This window comes from Protopterus annectens, chromosome 12.part0 (assembly GCF_019279795.1).
Source record: "Protopterus annectens isolate FY-2018-M chromosome 12.part0, PAN1.0, whole genome shotgun sequence".
Classification (NCBI taxonomy): domain Eukaryota; kingdom Metazoa; phylum Chordata; order Ceratodontiformes; family Protopteridae; genus Protopterus; species Protopterus annectens.
In genome coordinates this window covers 1,285,001,228-1,285,021,394 of record NC_056746.1, presented here as the reverse complement: position 1 = coordinate 1,285,021,394, position 20,167 = coordinate 1,285,001,228, and the positions used below count along the sequence as shown (strand labels likewise).

Here is a 20,167-nt window from a genome sequence, read left to right as displayed (position 1 = left end):
CACCACCCACCCAGAGTACTAATGCAGCTGCATAATGTGGGATGTTGAGATAAGGGGTGTACGTAAACCTTCACAGCAAACTGCAGTATAACAGCTTTTCTCCTAGCTTGTCCTGCTCCACACACCTCACTGGTTTCAACCCTTCACACTTTATACACAGAGTTTGGAGGCCTCTGAGTGCAGGAGCCCTCCTGGAAGGGAGAACCTTCTGGTGTGGATAACACCACAAAACCAAAAAATATGAGCTATATGGAGTACAGGAACATAAGGAGCTGCTTTGAGGAGCCTGAAGTCAGCAGTAGCAGATGATCAAAAAAACAAGTAATAATATTCTAGCTGTACCAGAGAAAATATACAACTGTAACAACTACCACCATGCTTTAATTACAGCAGACATCATAATAATTAACAAGCAAGGTTCTGATTTTTAATAAGTATTTGATGAGACTGCCAAATTACTTTGTGCGATCTTAAGTCTGTCAGCTGAATCGATAGTTTTCATAGGCTTGATCCAAACTCCAGCCATACACCAACATCCGCACTCACACACATGCACAAACGTGCTAAGTCACACACTCACGTGCATACATGATGCGTGTACACACTATAACACATGCACACACACACACACACACACACACACACACACACACACACACACAAATATATACACTTGTGCACATACATACACAAATATACATGCCCGAATACACACATACACATACAGAGTCCCATCTATTTTCTAGGTTCATGTTCACAAAATCCTTCCTCAATGTTATGCCACTTGAAAAATGGCCTGACTCCATGACTGACCACAACTTGTCCATGACTGACCATATCTTGTACATTAAACCCTATGTGTGCTTTCTACATAAATTCCCCTAACTCAAGAGCCACTGTTACATTGTATCCATTCTGTTTACAAATCTATACTCTGTATTTCCACACTGCTACATTGTCTCCATTCTATTTACAAATCTATACTCTGTATTTCCACACTGCTGCATTGTCTCCATTCTACTTACAAATCTATGCCCTGTATTTCTACACTGCTACATTGTTTCCATTCTATTTACAAATCTATACTCTGTATTTCCACACTGCTACATTGTCTCCATTCTATTTACAAATCTATACTCTGTATTTCCAGGCACACAGCTTTACAAACTATGATAACTACTGCATATGATTTGCTTATAGCTTAGGCTATTATTGAGGGTGTGCAACATTTGAGTTTCAGATGAGTCATTAAAGGTTTCAACCATCAACTAATAAGCACATTTTGGCCCGGAGTTTTATATTACACAAGACTTGTGCAAGTATATTCTAATGCATGCATTTCTTCAGGGATGTTAGTTTACAGACATTGCTCTATATCTATCAGGTGGTTTTGAAAAGTTGTCATAAGTATGTACACACCTTGCATCAGAAACAACACCAAATCAGCACCGCTGTTAGCTATGTGGTGCCAAATAAAGTTATTTGTTCTGTTATGTAGGTATAAACACTGTACAGAATACAGAAAATCAGAACAGAGATGACTTATCAGTCCATAGCTTCATGTAGTAAACATGCTGAGACACAAGAAAAAGAAGCAAAAACTAGCACCTAGCTAAATTCTTCAAAAAAGTATCTGAGATAAGCATTTAAAGGAGTTTATTTTTCTTTAACTGTTGCAGATATTTTATAAATGTATTAGCGCACACCAGGATATGCGTTATTGTGAGCAGGTTTAATCTGCCATAACTAGGTGTCTGACAAGCAGCTGCAGTTGTTTTGCGAGCAGAGCAGTATTCTCTGTACTTACCACACAACTGAAACTGCAAGGGTGGGCTAATTTTATTAGTAGACCTTCACATGTATTCCTCAGAAATGGTGGAACAGTTTTGTTGAACCTAATGCACAAACAATTGTTCTTACAAGTTCTGTAATATCATCTACACATTTTAAATAATATAGGATTTGTTTATTGTAAGCACATTTGTAATTTTATAAATGCATGTGACATTTAAAGACATTATAAGTGCCTTTTGGCTTGAGTTATGGCTGAACAGGGTTTGCAAACCAGCTTACCAACCCCATTAACAAAGTAATAAATAAATAACCTAACAAATAAACAATCAAATAAGTAAAGAAAGAATATAAAATATATAGCTTTCTGGAAGCAATATTTAGGGCTCCCACTGCACAATTCTTTTACTGGTCATCCTTACCTATTACTTTGACTTCACCCTCCCTGCGTGGCTTTTCATGTTGGAGCACAGTCACAGAATTCAGTCTGTCTAGGTGCATTTTAATCTCAATATAGGGTGAGGCCTGTGCATTTTCTGACTTTCTTTCTTCACTCTCCGTGCTTCTAATGGGAATGTCGCTGGGCTTGTTTCCAGTTACAGTCTCTGCTGCGGATGTAGTGCTGTTGCAGTTTACTCCTCCAAGATTCATCGCAGCATTTTTCTGTGTGTCACTTTCTGAACTAGATCCTGCTGGTTTTGAATCCGGAACCTTCTCCTTCCCTACTTCATACCTATGTTTTATCAATAAAAAATATGTATATATAAATGAGGCAGTAACTTCACTTGTGTAGCTGTCATATACAATTGTTCTGCACTCGTTATGTGTTGCTAAAGAAAGACTAAATAACTCACAGCCGCACAGCTTATCGTTACTCGTGCATTTAGCAATGTTTTTTTACTTATTAGATAACCAGTAGCTGAACTGCCCCAGGAGAGTGTTTCAGACATGATCCAGACCAGGAAGATGGCAGACAGTGGAACAAAAGGGCAGACACAATGCATCAAGCAAACAAGTGCAAAACAAGCAGGACAGCTTTGGTACAGTAGTTCAAAGGTCAGCTTTCAAAATAACAGGGATCTCCCTAGACAACAGCAGTCATTATTGACATAACTAACCAGTAGGATTTGCATGAGCTGCAACAATCATAATTTACTTCTGTGCTGTAATGCATAAAGAAAAATGAAAAGGTTTGAGGTAATATAGCCTCACTGTAATATTATGTGGTAAAGTAAAGGCCGTTCAGTGTTTAATATTAGAGATGGACTTGTCTTCAATAATCACTTGTAGATATACTTGGGATGTGCACTTAGAGAAATTGAAAACCATTATTTACAGTTTCACAGTATACATAGAGACACACTCTGCTCTTATCTGTCATAATGAGTGATGTCTGGAATAGTCTTGATTGTAAATGGATAAGGGCAAAATATACTGTGATATGAAGAATTTTGGTGTTCATCCCAAAGGAAATATAAGACTGTCCTTTGGGTCTGTTTCCTTTATGTCACACTGGCGACTGCAGTACATTCTCTGTTGATGTGACAGCCAGAAATAGAACAAATATAAACTTAGTGTGGAAAGATTTTTTCTAACAGTGCAGATGGTTTTATTGCAAAGTACTGAGGCATTTGCAGCAGGAAAGGAATGTTAGTTACAGCAGGGATCCACTTAATCAAATGTCTGATTGACCTGTTAAGAGGATATCATCACCATGTTTGTCCATCTGGGTTGGGCAATGTGTTGATGCTTTCAGGGAGGACTGCAGTAAGCTATAAGCAACACAGTCCTGTATCCAAGTGCACATTGTTTTCTATTGTCCAGTTTTACCCCATAAGATAAAAACAGACTTTGTTGGGTACACACATCAAGACTCTAAATGTAAGGTTCTGCCAAGAAGGATGAATAAGGACAATGCTTAAGATACCCAAATTCTGTGAGACATATCCCTTTACTTCTGTCATTACAGATTACAAAAAGGTGGAATTGTTACTTTACCAATTGCACTGATTACCAGCTTGTTACCTGCCACTTGTCAAAACCAGCAAAGTTCACCAGAACCTTTTGAGGAATTTATTGAAAGATTCTTTGCAGGGAGGCCAGTACCATGTACCCTCTGCACCCCCATGACATAAATAGGATTCATGTCATGGCAATGAATATCAGTGCAACAGATACTGTGGTAATGAAACAAAATAACCAAAACTAAATTTGTTAACTGGACAATGTAGATTAACTGAAAATGTAACAGAGCATACACAAACAATATTTTTTGTGGAGGGAGAAGCAAACACACCTGAACTCCTCATAGCCTCTTAGTTATTTATACCACTTCCACAGTTGCACAACTGTTAAAACAGACCAGTCACTGGTCATGGCAAACTTCTCGTTGCTCCCCTGTTACCTAATTACAGTCCAAAACCACACTTAAAAACACCACTCCAAAACCAGTTCCACAAACCTCAGCATATGTAATAAATAAATAAATAAATAACAGATTCCATCAAAAACATTAAAAAATAAAAAATTTGTTTAAACTGCCATTCAGTTTAATGTGTACTATAGAACATCATACAATAAAAGTGGCATTGATCAAATAACCTGCTCCTATTTAAATATACTAACTGAGATTATCCAGCTTCAGGCATAAGGGAATACCTGATTTCCAAAGAAATGCATAACTGTATCCTTTGGGAAGTCATCCATCCCTGGTAACTATCATATTGATAACACACCCCTTAGAGTTGACCCAGTAGTCAGGGACTTAGGGACACACATAGATAGTAATCTAGCCTTTGATCATCACGTGTCTACAGTGGTGAGGAAATCATTCTATGTTGCGTAACTTATAAACAAAGGTATGGCATCTAAGTCCAAGGAAGTCATTGTTCCAATGTATTCGGCATTCATGAGACCTATCATTAAGTACAATGCCCCCTTTGGTATGTACCTAATCAGGCATATCCAACAATTGGAACGTCCAGGGTATAAGTAATATTTCCTATGCAGACTTCCTCATGGCCCTATCCCTGTATTCTTTCTCCTAAAGGCTTGTGAAGAGAGATTTATGCCTGGCATACAGGGCATTGTCAGACCCCACTCTGATAAACCTCCTGCATATCCACAAAACAAACAGCACCAGAATTACCCATTCTAAAGACTTAAACCTTGCCTGTGATATAAATAGGATCTCCTGGAGAGATAGGTATGTATCCCAGAGACTACCCCATCTATGGAACAGGCTCCCCATCCATGTGAAGCAGAGTTACTCCCTAACCCAATTCAAGTGCAAATTGCACAATTGGATGGGAAACCGGAAATTCATCCCTGGTTTGGCACCTATGTCTCTAATGGACACAGGTAATCTGTAAATAGTTCATCTCCCAGGCCCATGCTTACACTTATCAAGGGTATCAGAACTTGCCAGAGATTTGGGATGCATGACTAGGCTTAAAAAGGCCCTTGTGGTCGTTAGCCTAGTAAACACCTATGAACCTTTACCCCTAACATTATATGATTTTAAGACTTTGTGTATTTACATCATGGGAACTGAAAAACTAAGACATTATTTTCTATACCAGTGATTCCTAAACTGTGGTCAGCAATACCCAGGGGGTCCAAATGATATATTCTAAGGGTGCATAAGTTCAGGACTTGCACCCACCTGAATTTCAGACTTCTGCATCATCTGGGAGTTGATGGCCTGTGACCAACCTTCTTTATTAAAAAAAAAAAAAGCTGCGTTACTTAGCCTCAATTTACAAAAAAAAAAGAAAGAAAGAAAGAAAGAAAGAAAGAAAAGACAGAGACTTTCCTGTCTGTGGCTGAGCAGCTTAATTTCTGCATTCACAGCTAAGCAGCTGCTTGCCCTGAATGTTTAGAAGAAGAAGAAGGAACAACTTCCACGTTTGCAGCTGAGGCTGAACAGCTGCTCACTTGCCCTGTATTTTCTGCCTGACAGTTGGAACTTGGAGGGAAATTTAAACAAATATTCTGTTCCCTCCAAGTACGAGAGTTAAAGTCACGGATTTATGTTGCTTGCTGTATGCTTCAAGTCCTTACCTTTTGCCAGCTATTAATTAATAGAAGTAAACCGGTACTGCAGAGCTAATCCTAATGATCTTGTGAGATCTTGTTCAAAAACCCTAAAGGTATTTTTTTTAATCAAGGCTTGAAGATTTTTGCCTCATATTTTTGGTCTGTTTCTCATACTATTGTGTTTTTTTCTGTCAAATCCCTGGCAAATCATTGAGGACTGAATTCAGAAAATAATGGCAGACATTTGAGCTTTAGACTTCATATCCTTCAGAAAATTTGTACTACTACAAAACTTGTTCTATCAATTTCTAAGTCTATAAGACCAATATTTAAAATGTGTCATACCAATGGAAGCATGGAGGTGCTTGGGAGAAATGGCAGTGAAATTTTTAACTAGATTGTTTAATGAAATTTTGGAAAGTCAGAGGATGCCTGAGGAGTGGAGAAAAAGTGTTTTGGTACCTATCTTTAAGAATAAGGGTGATGTGCAGAGCTGCAGTAACTACAGAGGGATAAAATTGATCAGTCACAGCTTGAAGTTATAGGAAAGAGTAGTAGAAGCTAGGTTAAGAAGGGAGGTGATGATTAGTGATCAGCAGTATGGTTTCATGCCAGGAAAGAGCACTACAGATGCAATGTTTGCTCTGAGAGTGTTATTGGAGAAATACAGAGAAGGTCAGAAGGAGTTGCATTGTGTCTTTCTAGACTTGGAGAAAGCATATGACAGGGTGCCTAGAGAAGAGTTGTGGTATTGTATGAGGAAGTCGGGATTGGCAGAGAAGTATGTAAGAGTGGTACAGGAGATGTACGAGGGTAGTGTGACAGTGGTGAGGACTGCAGTGGGAGTGACAGATCCGTTTAAGGTGGAGGTGGGATTACATCAAGGATCAGGTCTGAGTCCTTTCTTATTTGCAGTGGTGATGGACAGGTTGACAGATGAGATCAGACCGGAGGCCCCGTGGACTATGATGTTTGCAGATGACATTGTGATCTGTAGTGAGAGTAGGGAACAGATGGAGGAGACCCTGGAGAGGTGGAGATATGCTCTAGAGAGCAGAGGAATGAAGGTCAGCACGGCTAAAACAGAATATATGTGTGTAATTGAGAGGGAGGGTAGAGGAATGGTGAGGATGCAGGGAGTAGAGTTGGTAAAGGTGGACGAGTTTAAGTACTTGGGATGAACAGTTCAGTGTAATGGTGAATGTGGAAGAGAGGTGAAGAAGAGAGTACAGGCAGGGTGGAATGGGTGCAGAAGAGTGTCAGGAGTGATTTGTGACAGACGGGTACCAGTAAGAGTGAAAGGGAAGGTCTACAAGAGGGTAGTGAGACCAGCTATGTTATATGGGTTGGAGACAGTGGCATTGACAAAAAGGCAGGAGTCAGAGCTGGATGTGGCAGAGTTAAAGATGTTAAGATTTGCACTCGGTGTGACTAGGATGGATAGGATTAGGAATCAGTATATTAGAGGGTCAGCTCATGTTGGACAGTTTGGAGACAAAGCAAGAGAGACGAGATTGCATCGGTTTGGACATGTGCTGAGGAGGGATGATGGGTATATTGGGAAAAAGATGCTAAGGATGGAGCTGCCAGGTAAGAGGAAAAGAGGAAGGCCTAAGATAAGGTTTATGAATGTGGTGTGAGAGGACATGCAGGCGGTTGGTGTGACAGAGCAAGATGCAGAGGATAGGAAGAAATGTAAAAAGATGATCCGCTGTGGCGACCCCTAATGGGAAAAGCCGAAAGATGATGATAATGATGATGATGATGATGATGTCCTCCCCATTATGACAGGCTTTGCCCAGATTTCTTGTGCTAAGAGGTTGAGAGGTGTGTGTGTGTGTGTGTGTGTGTGTGTGTGTGTGTGTGTGTGTGTGTGTGTGTGTGTGTGTGAGAGAGAGCAAGATAGCATACACCTCAATTGTCCACGTTTTTGCAGAATGTCCAAATTTTTACCCCATATGTGTGTCTGTTTTTCATAAAAAGGATTGAAGTTGGTAAATTCTGTTATTCTAATAATTTTCTAAATTCATGAGAGCAATATTTATAATCTCTCCCTATTTATTTTAGGCTTTGTCCAGATTTCTTGCACTAAGAGGTTGAGGTATGTGTGTGAGAGAGTGAAATGCCCTAGTTAAGGTTAGCAGGTGGTTAGTAATTTGTTTAGGCTCAGACCTTGTACCTTAGCTACAGAAAACAGCCTGAATTCTCTCTACCCCAACTACAAAGCTGATTTTTCAAGGAACTGAGTTTCAAGTGCATTTTTCAAGGAATTTAGTTTCAAGTGCATTTTCAAAGAATTGTAACCTTCAAGGGAAGAGATGTTTACTGCTGCTCATGCTAAGTCTGTTTACAATGTACAATAAATGATATCACTACTGTGGTATAGAACTTTAAAGTAGTGTTAGTAGCACAGCAGGTAGGATGCCTGTCTTAATGCAGAAGGCTGGGATGCTACTTCCACAGCATGTAGATGGATTGCTGATACTGTGTTGTATTTTCGTGTGTGTGGGGGGGGGGGGGGCTGCCATCCTCAATATGTCCTCCTTTGGATGAGATGCCTAGTAACTATGAACCTGTTTCCAGTCTGCCATCCATGCAATATTACCAGCTTCCCATGTTTTAATGTAACATAGCAGGCAATTTATTCTTCAAGGGCAGAAGGCACTGAATTTGTAGATGAAACACTGAAATATAAAGTTGTTTGCCAGTAACAACCTTTTCATTAGTTGCAGATCTCTTAAAGGTGGAATTATTCATGTGATTTTTACTTCTACAGAGATTGTGTATATTGACTGATATTGGTGGAATGAAATGATAGATGTTTGAGTGGCCCTTTAGGGTTGAACTGTTCTGAACTGGGCAGTTTTGTCATTATTGGTTCATATGTTTTGTTTAATTGTTTACTGGAAAAATTTTCAAAACTATTTAAAACACACTCTGACAAGTGGTGTTGTATTATACAAGGGATATAATTTAATTACCACTACCACAGTGGTCAGGAAATCTTTTTACATGGCACATCTCATCACAAAAGGTTACTCATCCAGAAAAAAAGAGGTCATTGTTCCCCTCTACTCATCACTCATTATTTATTTTTTTATTTTACATTTTTTAACCCATTATAGAGTACAGTGCCCCTTTTGGTATGTACCTCACATCTACAACAACTGGAGAGGCCACAGAAATACCTCACAAAGAGGATTACTGGCCTCAAACAGATACCCTACGCAAACCGTCTCAAAAAACTCCAGCTTTACTCCATCGCATATCGCCTACCTCACAAGACATCTACAACAACTGGAAAGGCCGCAAAAATACCTCACAAAGAGGATTACCGGCCTTAAACAGATGCCCTATGCAGACCGTCTCAAAAAACTCCAGCTTTACTCCATCGCATATCGCCTACTCAGAGGCGATCTCTGCCTAACATACAAAGCTATGTCAAACCCAGAGCTGTTGGACATGCTCCACTTAAAAAAATCCCAATCCCTCCGAACTACATGCTGTAGGGACCTAAACCTTGTCACCACAATAAACAGAACATGCTGGAGGGATAGATTCCTGTGCCAGAGACTTCCTGTACTCTGGAACAGACTACATATCTATGTCAAACAGAGCTCCTCATTAGCACTCTTCAAGAAAAATCTTGATGATTGGATGGAAAATAGGAAATTCACCCCGGGGATCACTTCTGTGGCTCTGTTCTACAAGGGCACAGGAAAATAATTTTCTTGGGTGGCGAAAGCCAGGATACCTTTTTGGCTAGGCTTATATAGGCCCTAGGGCCGATAGCCTAGTACCTACTTATGAACCTATGAATTATTGTATAATATAGTTTAATTATACAATCAGGAAGGTGAATCAAAGAACTTTTGCATGGTCCTAAAAATGTGAGCAAGGGCCCTATGATTTGTAAACAGCCCGAAGGTAAACTTAATCTACCACTGGCCAGATGCATTTTCTTGAAAGTGCCTTAATGCCCTATTCATTCTAAAAATTAACTCAAGTATATGTTTAGTGCATCAGAGAGTTTTAGAAGCTAGAGGCTGTTTAATTCGTAGTTCTTTAAAAATAAAACTAATCTTTAAAAATCTTTAAAATTCAAATGTTGCTTTATTTAGACAAACAATTAATTAATATCAGTCTAAAAATGCAGTCCAAGATATATGGGTCCACCAAAATTTTTCCTTTATAAAAGGGGTCCTCCAGCTTATAAAGTTTTGGAACCACTGCTCTGTACAGACCTGTCTAAAATATTCTGCCAGTGTTGGCATGCTGAGAATTTAGCAAGCATGGATCACTGAAGTAGCAATCACCATATGGGTCTTCAGTAAGGTGACATGATCACCTAAAGGAGATCCATGTTACAAGTATGTTTCTTCTCTGTTATAACTGATGTTATGTCATCTTGTTCCTAAGTCAGATCTGATTAGTAGAACAGAAAAGGATTTGGCCAGCACAAAAATATATAAAATATGAGGCACCATGATTCTTTCCAATGAACTGAATTTATATAACCCAGCATTATTCAATCCTGACTTTGAAAATCATTAACTGTATCAGTCTTCTACCCTGAGGGATTAGTGGGCAGATTTCTGCATGATCAAAGTTTGTCATACAGAAAAAAAACTCCCAAATGGGGCAGAAAAATCAAATGGTCACTCTATCTTCTCATTCCAAGATGTAGTTCACACAATATCTTCACCGTCTCCAAGGAAAGTAAGCTGTTACATGACAGCAATAACAGAGAAGAGGTAAGCAGCTGTAAACCAGATGACTGAATGTCCAGACTAGGGTGTCTACAGAAGGCTTAGGTAAATGCAAAGGTGGTACATTATTTTGACTCACTCCAGGCTATAAGACCATGGTCAGAAGGAATCAGCAAGGAGAGGTCATTCTGGATATAACAATATTTGTCATCATTTGTGATAAGAAATAAATCAGTAGATAATACATGATCTACCTAGACTACTGTACTGTTTTTAATGCTGTGCTGTTACACAGATGTGAAAATAAGGAGTGCAGGAACATTTCAAGTAATGACATGACTCCTGTCAGAGCCATGGTGCAGAGGGTAAAGCTTTATGACCCAGGTGACATGAGTTCTATTAGTAGACTAGAGGTGATGACAAGAGAAGACAGGTGGTTAGGCCTTTCCAGGGGGAGGGGGTGAAATAGTTGATAAAATGCTGGTAGCGTAACATGTAGAACAACATGCACTTGGCATCATTAACCTGTCACAGTAGCCTTCACACACATGTCTAAAGGTGAGCATTTGTTAATGAGGTACCGTGAACATCTGCCATGAAGTGCATGTGATTGTCAGCTGCCGGGGGGAGGTGTTATGCTAAAATAAATGCCCTCATCTTACTGTAATATGTGATACAGCTATGGGGATAAAGTCATCAAGTAGCTCTTTGATTTGGTGTAATCAAAGTATGAGTCATCTGCATGGATAACCCCATATTTGTGGGTGTTCACAGGCCCTAATACCCACTGGAATGGGGGCAATATATGTCCATGTAACAAAACAGAAGCAGGGAATTGGTCAGAGCACGCAACCATCAGGGAATGAATGGGCTTAAGAAATATAACAGGACAGCTGAAGGCAACAAGCAGGATGTAGACAGAACATAAAAATGTAAAGCCTGTAGGCATTCGATCATGTAACGTTATGTACTCTGACAGAAATTTCTGGAAAATACATAGGGATAAGTCATTATAAGAAGAACATTGAAAATAATCCTGGATTCATAATCTGCACTCTTCATCATGCAATGCAAAGTAAAAGGGCAGTAAAGAAAGAGAACTTGTTGTTGACGTGTATGGTTAGCAGAAGAAACATCACAGAGTCAGAGGTCATCTACCCACTGGGCACATGGGTAGCAGATGAAATGCCAGAGTTGCTGAAGTCATCTGCCCACTGTAGGATTGTATCCAGAATATTTATCCAGTTTGTCTGGCTGTAAAAAAATGAAGAAAACTGTACAACATATGAAATGCACAGTCACCACAGTCATGAAGGGCATGGCAATGCTGGGAGTGTCAAGACAGTTAGACTGATGGCATACAGATATTAGAACAGGGAAAACAAATGAAGTATTATCTGTATGTACCACAGCATTATGCTCTAAGTGGGAAGATAACTGGAACATGGATAAAGACGCCCTAAGGCAGAAATGATTCACAGAGGAGATGATGAGGCCCTGAAATGTAGTGGGTGAGGGACTGAGGTCAACATACAGGTATTTTTCTTCCCTATTATTACTGATGTTATGTCCACCCTGCCCCTAAGTCAGATCTGATTAATAGAACAGAAAAGCATTTGGCCAACACAGTGTAGGTCAACTAAGCAGTTCAAAGGTACCTGAGACAAAGAAGTAAAAGGATGTGAAACCTTTGATGTATTTTAAGGTATCAATCAGTACATTATTCCAGTAAAGAATCCAACTACTCAGCTGGGGACTCTCTGTTTGCGAACTCTGTTGGAAAATCATAGAACAAACTCCCAACTGACTTGACACTAGAACTCTCACTAACTCGATTCAAAAACAAACTCAAGAAATACTTCAAAACTCATTGGTTATATCCCTGCACTAACCCCAACTAGTGACCTCTCTATTACTTGGGTGCCTTACCTTCAACTACTTCTAACTTTTTCTACCACACCATTTCAGGAAGGGTCATTTGTATAACTGCTGCTCAATGTGTGTTAAACCTGAATGTAATGTTATGCATATATAAGTTTGAAAAGAATGTTTTGTAAAGTGTTTTATAATAAGTTATTACTATATGTGCTAAATGCTGGTATTGCTTATGACTGTAATCTGCTTGAAACTAGCATTTACTAAATGTTCAATGTGTTTTAATATCTTGGAGCTTTTCTCCCCGGGCCTCCTCTGAAAATGGACATACAGCCAGTCGAAATATCCCGGTCAACAAATGTAAAATAAATAAATAAATAAGCAAAATATATCTGTTATGTTATCTTCTTTAGGATTTAAGAATTAGCTATCTTAAGCAATTGAAAAAATGAATGACAGATGTTTTAAAGAATTTTCATCCTGTTAGAAAAATGAAAAGGGACTATTTGAGAAATGTTGACACATTAAAGTATGAATGTGCTTTTCAAACATTAAGACAAGAGCACAAGTTATACTGTTGGAAAAAAATAACATAGAAGCAAAGGATAATATTTTGTCTGAAGGTACTTTTGAAGCACTGGGGTACAAAACATAGACGAGAAAGCTAAAGTCAGTTGTTTGTTTATTGTTAACACAGTTATAGCAAGAAGTAACGCTACTGAGTCAAAATACTAACGGAAATAAAAATAATATTATTAAGATCCCCTTCCAAATCATAGCACTTATCCAAGCCAAATAAGCCATCTAACCTAATCTTTATATGACTTGGCTTATGGAAAGCTTGGAGTAGTACATCTAATCCATAGTGTGAAAGCTAAGGGAATATATGTTCCTGCACACATTTAGAAGCAGTTACCCAGTCACATAGAAATCATAGGAGTGATATCCTTTATAAATCTGCTGACTTATTTACATACTTAGGATGTTTACTGGGATGATAGAATGCAAACATTTTTTATGCTATACCAGTGATACATACTGCAAGGAAAGTGCCAGTATATCTCAGGAGTAGAACTGAGCAAGACTTTAGTGTTGCAGCTGGTGAAGAGGGTTAAGGCTGGGAGCTGTAGTTCCTGTAGCAGAGGGTTTGATTCCCTCAGCCCTCATTTGCCTTCTATGTGACCTTAAGCAAGTCAGTTAACCAGACAATGCTTAAGGACAACTGTGCATTTGGGCTAGGCTCCTCAGTGGTCCCCTGGACTGAAAGCCTAGCATTACAACGATTTATGAACATAAATGTAAGAGAATGGAAAGCTTAGGTGCAATAGGAAGCAATTAGAATGAACAGAATGGGGGGATAGTACAGCTACTTGTAAAAGCAACATAAAAAGTACACTGTTTTGAGACACAAAATCTGAATAAAGTGATTACCAGGAGTATTACCCATTATATACAATTATATAAGTGGTCTCAGCAGTGTCAAAAGCCAAGATCTTTTCAGTACTAAATGTGAACCTGAAGCTCTGGAAGGAAGACTAAATGAAAACCTCCAAATTATGCACATTTAATACTCCATTAGGAAGGTAGGGATTCTTTAGAACTCTGTTTTGTATTTCATCATTGCCACTGGTGTTCCAAAGAGCTATTGCATAAGCAATTGATGGCTGGGAAGGTGTTGTAAACATAACAAATGCTCTATAACTATAGCGTCAGACATAACAAGAACATAACAATAGACTGATGCAGCTGATAAATAGATTAGGATAACATAATTTCAAGTTAATAAGAAGAAATGTAAAGCAGGAATGACAAATATGACAAACCTGGGGTTATATTCTAACATTGGAAGTAATGAAGGCTGACACAGAAAAAAGTTGGCAAAGCCATAAGATAAGCAAAGATTACAAAGTTCTCAAGGAAAGATGTAGCATCTTTAAAGTTTGTACATAAGCCTCAGAGTCTCTAAGAAAGCTATAAGAGCAAAATGTAGCCCAGAAATGGAACTATGAACAAAAAAATAAAAAGAGTTTCAAACTGCTTAAGAAACTACTTACAGCAGTGAATATACAAATTGTAAGTAGACATCAGTCAGAATGGTTTAGGAATGTGATCTTACAAGAAAATAGTTGTCCATTGGTCAAAAGCATCTACCAATGTATAAATGAGGTATTCTCAGACTGAAAAGTAATTCCTAGCAATAATATCTGAGTGTGAGAAATTCCACAACAATATGTGCAGTAAGGAAGTTCAAGTGGAAATAGGATATAACTCCATATGTAAAATATTCAGAGTGTATTTGTACAAGGCACCACTGAGCTCACAGAGAATGCTATTTAATCTTGGAAGTATAGTCTGAAAATGTAAAACAGAACAGGCAAGGAGTTACATATTGCACATATGTTGCATACTCCATGTTTACCTGAGAAGTAACAAGGAATAGGAAGACCTAGGAATTCTTTGGGTAATTCCACATTTACTAATGACAGAATAAAATGTTCAAGATTTGCAGTGACATGGATTTAGAAATAGAGGTACTCAAAGAAATTACAATGATAGGTTACCCTGAGCAAAAATCATCAGTAAGAAAAGAAATTCAGTATTTGTTTTTTCTTGCATGGAAGAAATGTTTCCAAGGGTTAATGTTCAATGCTAACAAAATAACAGTCCCTAATTAAATGAGGAAAAATGCCTGAGAGGATATGTGAACTGCGTTTGGAAAAGGACACTGCAAATAAAGAGAAAAACATCTAATTTATAGGCCAGGACTGTTGTTCCATATATAACAAGTTGTGTAGAAGTGTGCCATCTACAACTTCTACACCAGCAACTCAAAGGAAGAAATACTAGCACCCCAGTTTCAAGATGTCCATGGAATACAGTAGGCATAGATGTGTTTCATTTCAGATGAGCAGCATGCCTTACATGTGGGAAATATTATTCCAAGTGCCCTGAAGTGATCAGACTGACATACAAAACAAGTGCAAATATAATTAGTGCATTAAAGTCTATGTTTTTAAGAAGGGGATATCTGATATTGTCATATGTGGTGATTGTCCACGATACAAAAGTTACAGCCACTCCCGTGGAGTAGAGGGATAAAGTCCTGACTAGGATTCAAGAGACCTGGGTTTGATTAGCTTCTTAGGTGACAGACAGAACAGCAGGGAGAGGTGGGCATGCCCATCCTGGAGGATGTTATGGTGCAAGTTCACATTGCACACCTACCCAGGGAACATACCCCACTGTCACAAAATGAGGAGGAATGAACACCCCTCCCAAGGACAGAAGCTCAGACATGCTGAGCCCTGTTACCTTTGATCAGTGACTGACCCCAGCAATTAACCAGAAGAATAAGTCTGGGGGGGATATAGAGTAGCTGGTAATCCCAGAAGGGACAAGGCACAAGGGCTCAGCCAGTAAAATGATGGAAGGTTTGGAGAAAATGGAAAAAAAAAGAAAATACAAAAGTCAGGAATTCACAAAATGTGTGTATGGAGTAAATGTAGATATATAATATGATGTCAACACTACCAACAGTCCAATTGACAACTGAACAAAGTTATCCAGAGAATGAAAAATTCTTCAAAGCTTTATTGAAGTATAGCAATACTCTACTGCAGAAACATTGTTTCTCACCAATGCACTTATTAATGGATAGAATGTAAAAAAGCAAAATAAATGCTTGAAAGAAATCAGCAGAAGCAGGCGTACTGTTATAGCAGAAAATGGAGACCTTAAGATTTGCAGGTAGGAGAAAGAGTGAAAATACAAAAGTTATGGGTCTGTTTGTGACCTAAATTGAAGTGATTGATTGAAGACCCTATTCTGATAATGGGGGAGCTGAAAGCTGTGCAAGAGAAATCACAGATATTGCTTTGGAATCAATACAGCTAAGGCTAAGATGAAAGAGTAACTAGAAATGCATTCCATCATCAGTATTGTTGAAGGAAAATAGAAACCGTTATTACTGCAGTAGTAAAGAGTTGCAGAGAGAGAGAGAAAGACAATCCTCTGGTTGTGTCTCATAGCAAAGTTGTAATGCAGTAAGAACAAAAGGAAGGTCAGAAATTCAGAGCCTGAAAGATTTCCATTGAGATCCTTGTATCACCTTGGTTAACAAATAAAATAAAATTAAATAAAGTAAACAGCCTAATGAAATAATCTAGATTTTGAAGACCAGTGAAGAAACCAGGACAGTTCAAAAGCCATGCATGATACTGATGACTTAAACTTGCCACTTAGCTATGTAAATAAAAGTCTTATATAATGTAGTAAAACCCATGGTATGGTTAGTGTAGTGTTATAGGTAACTTAAAGTGGTTGGTGTAGAATAATGCATGATAATCTCGCAGACTATTCATAAAATAATACATCTTATAACTAGAAAAAAGGAGATATAGTCTATGGGATCGGTGTCTTTAAATATGCAAATGCCTAGCTACAATAAGTTGCATGTCATACGGTACATTTCCTTCTAGAAGCAACCAGAGTAAATACTTCTTGGAAGCTTGTAACACATCGGCAATGTCTGTTATTATTAAGCATCTTGACACCATCCAAATATTACATGTCTGGACTGGACTGGAAAAAAAATCCAATGCAGACATTACTAATCATTTCCCTGACAGTAAGGCTCATAAAGAGACTTTGTTTCTTTTCCAGTGTTCCAAAGGAAAATATTTGAGAGACAGAAAAATCACAGGAGTTGAATAGAAGAATTGGGAGTACCTTGGACTTGAACCACAGTCTGGGTTCTGAGATGGAGATGAACAGGAAGAAGACCAACACCACTGAAATTAGTGAATAAATGTTAGACCATAAAGCATCAATCCCATTTCTGAAATATGGCTTTACAAGAAAAAGTGGCGGAGAAAGACTGACTTTTGTTGACTTTGTTAAACTTCTTGAGGTACTGACAGGCATCTGTCCAATTTCATGTCATTAATGTTTGGAAGGACACTAAAAATGGAAAAAAGGGGGGAGAAAGACAGAAAATATAACTGTAAGTAATACAATTTTTGATCTTAACAGCATTTGCATAAACAATTTATGATATAAATTGCATGCAATATAGTAAAGTTCTTTCAGTGGTTGTTGTATGTGATAAATATACCAAAGTAAATAGGTGTTTTTTTTCTTTTGTCTTTTTTAGTTTAAATAAATGTAGACATTACACTGTAAAAAGAGAAGAAAGGCTGGACAAGAGCATGTTTAAGTCAATGCATTGTAAGCTTCGGCTTTAGAGATCAAGAATACGGTATAAAAGTGTACTGATATAATATATGTAGAATTGAAATGTTAATGCCTTGGCTCAATCTAAAGTTGTTTATTTATTTATTTATTTATTTATTGTGAATGCAAGTGGGGTTTTAAAAAAAATAGAGACTGCAATGTAATAAACAGTTTTCTTTAAGCAAATAAAAGTCCACTGCCATTTGAGAAATCTGGAGCTGATCATAGGTCTATAATTTGATCCCATGTTTACATGGAAAAAAGCTGACTAAAAGTGAAGGCAGTAAATTGAGAGCTGTGGACAATGTTTACTGAGAGAAGCCTAACATTAAAAGGTACAAGGGTGAGCAGTTCAGTAAAAACTAAAGTTTGAAATTAGTGGAAGTGAAGAAGAGATAGCTTTTCTGGTAACTAAATACGTTAATGCATTTACTACAATGTTTACAATTTAGTTTTATTTAAAGATAGTCAGTGCACTTTTACTTAAGGCTAAATGTTAATGTTTTCTGAAAACTTGCAAGTTGTTCTTCATAACTGGGAGGGGATAAAGATAAGACAAGAACAGACAGCACTATTATTAGGAGCACAGGCTGTAACGTGTCTTAGCATGGAGAGTCTTAATTTTAGGCTAGGTTTTGCCTGTGTTTGCAGCTGTTGATTTGAAAAATGTTCCTATCAGGAGCATTAAACTTCCTTATTTGAAGATGTGTATAGTTTTGTGTGTTTGTTTTAACTTAATAGGTTCTAGGTGTTCTGAGGATGTCTTCGCCTTTTTTTTTTTTTTTTTTTTTTTTGAGGTTTTCATTAAAAAAAAGTCTTGTAAAACGTGACATAGGTTCAAATGCAGATGACAAGAAACAACTGTGGAATAAATCAACCTACCCAAAAAATGCTGAAAAAAGATATCTAAAAAATCTGTCATATCAAATATGTGGTAATAATAACTTCTTATCATAATGGCTAGACAAAACATATTATTTTGGAACAAGAATGGCCTCACAGATATAGACAAAAGGAAAGAACACTGAATTATATTACAAAATGCAGAGTGCAAATAGCAATACTACAGGAGACACACTTGGAAAGTAATGAGCATGTAAATTTGATAAAGAAAGGATTCCAGGATGGATTTTCAGTAGCGTATCAGGAACAAAGGAAAGTACTTATACTAATTGCTTGAGGAACTTCAATAGAAGTAGAAGAGGGGAGAAAAGATAGTAATGGCAGATTGTGATAGTAAGGACCTACTGGCAAGGGAGGAGGATTATGCTGGCATGTAATTATATTCCACCTAAAACTGCTATTATGGAGCTTAAGAAAAATTTGGGAGAAATAATCAGCTTTCACCAGGGAATAATACTTATAGGTGAGGAATTGTACTTGATTTGCAACAGTAAGGATGTATCGGGGGGATCTAGAAGGGATAATATAACAAATGAGGGTAAATTTCTGAAGAAATGTATGGAAAATATTTGGTATGGAAGTCAAGAGTTCAACAGTAGGAACAGAGAGAATTTACATATTTCCCAAAGTACAATAACTGGGCTAGACTAGAGAGAAATTAATATTACATAGGAACATGTGCATTTAATTCAAAGTTTTGACATATATCCAATAACTATTTCAGATCATATGCTAATAACAACTAAAATAAAAATGCAGGCTAATTAAGTACAAATGAGACATCATTGCTTCCCTACCTGCCTGTTAAAAGGAGAGGAACTTAAGGAATGCATTGTAGAAATTATTCAAGAGTTATTAGGGGAAATGAAAATTTCTTCAGAAGTTATAGGCAGTGAGTGGGGCAAAATGAAAGTGAATTTTAGAAATAGGGTAGAAATAAAAGAAAAGGAGATATGATTAACAAGTGACAAGAATAAATTAGAGGGGCTAACAAAGGTTAAAATATTGCCAAATAAGGCGCGTCTCACAGAACAAGGTGAGGCACAAATGCAGAGTGCTGAAATGAAAATAAGGGAGTATATGGATAATATGCAAGAGTTTAGAAAGATTGTTGTTAAGCAACTGTTTTTTGATAACTCTAAAGCACAAAAACTTTTAGAACAATGACTTAGGCAACAAAAAGTAGAAAGGGTTGTTGCTAAACATAGGGAGCGATAACAAGAAAAGTAACCAGAGATCCTAGAGATATTAGAGATATTCTGGAATTTTTTTGAAAATTTGTATAAAGCAGAGGAATTTGGAAATCAAGAAAAAGCACAAATGGAAATATTTATGTAGGACTTAAATATGCCAACATTAGCTGTAAATGAGGCTCAACAATTAACAGTTAAGACAGGAGGAGATGAGATAAAAACAGAGATGTATAATCAATCTGCATTAAAATCTTCAGGAACAGCTGATATTCCTGTGGAAGTTTGGAAGCTAAGATAGAAAAAATTATCAAGATCTGGAAGGTTTTGTTTAACAGTATTTTAAAAGGAAGGGAAGCACCAACATCCTGGAAGAAAGCTGGGGTGGCTATAATACCTAAAGAAAGTAAATACCCAATCAGCTCCAGC

The 20,167-nt window shown here is 37.7% G+C and overlaps 1 protein-coding gene across 4 annotated transcripts in view; it reads right to left on the bottom strand.

Moving 5' to 3' along the window:
* Positions 1–20,167, bottom strand: part of MYLK2 (myosin light chain kinase 2) — a 688,091-nt gene that overhangs the window by 273,539 nt on the left and 394,385 nt on the right. For all 4 annotated transcript variants that reach the window (XM_044090332.1, XM_044090333.1, XM_044090334.1 and 1 more), the window contains one exon: positions 2,214–2,524. In XM_044090332.1, coding sequence (XP_043946267.1) covers positions 2,214–2,524 — 311 coding nt within the window. The remainder of the gene's footprint in view (positions 1–2,213; positions 2,525–20,167) is intronic.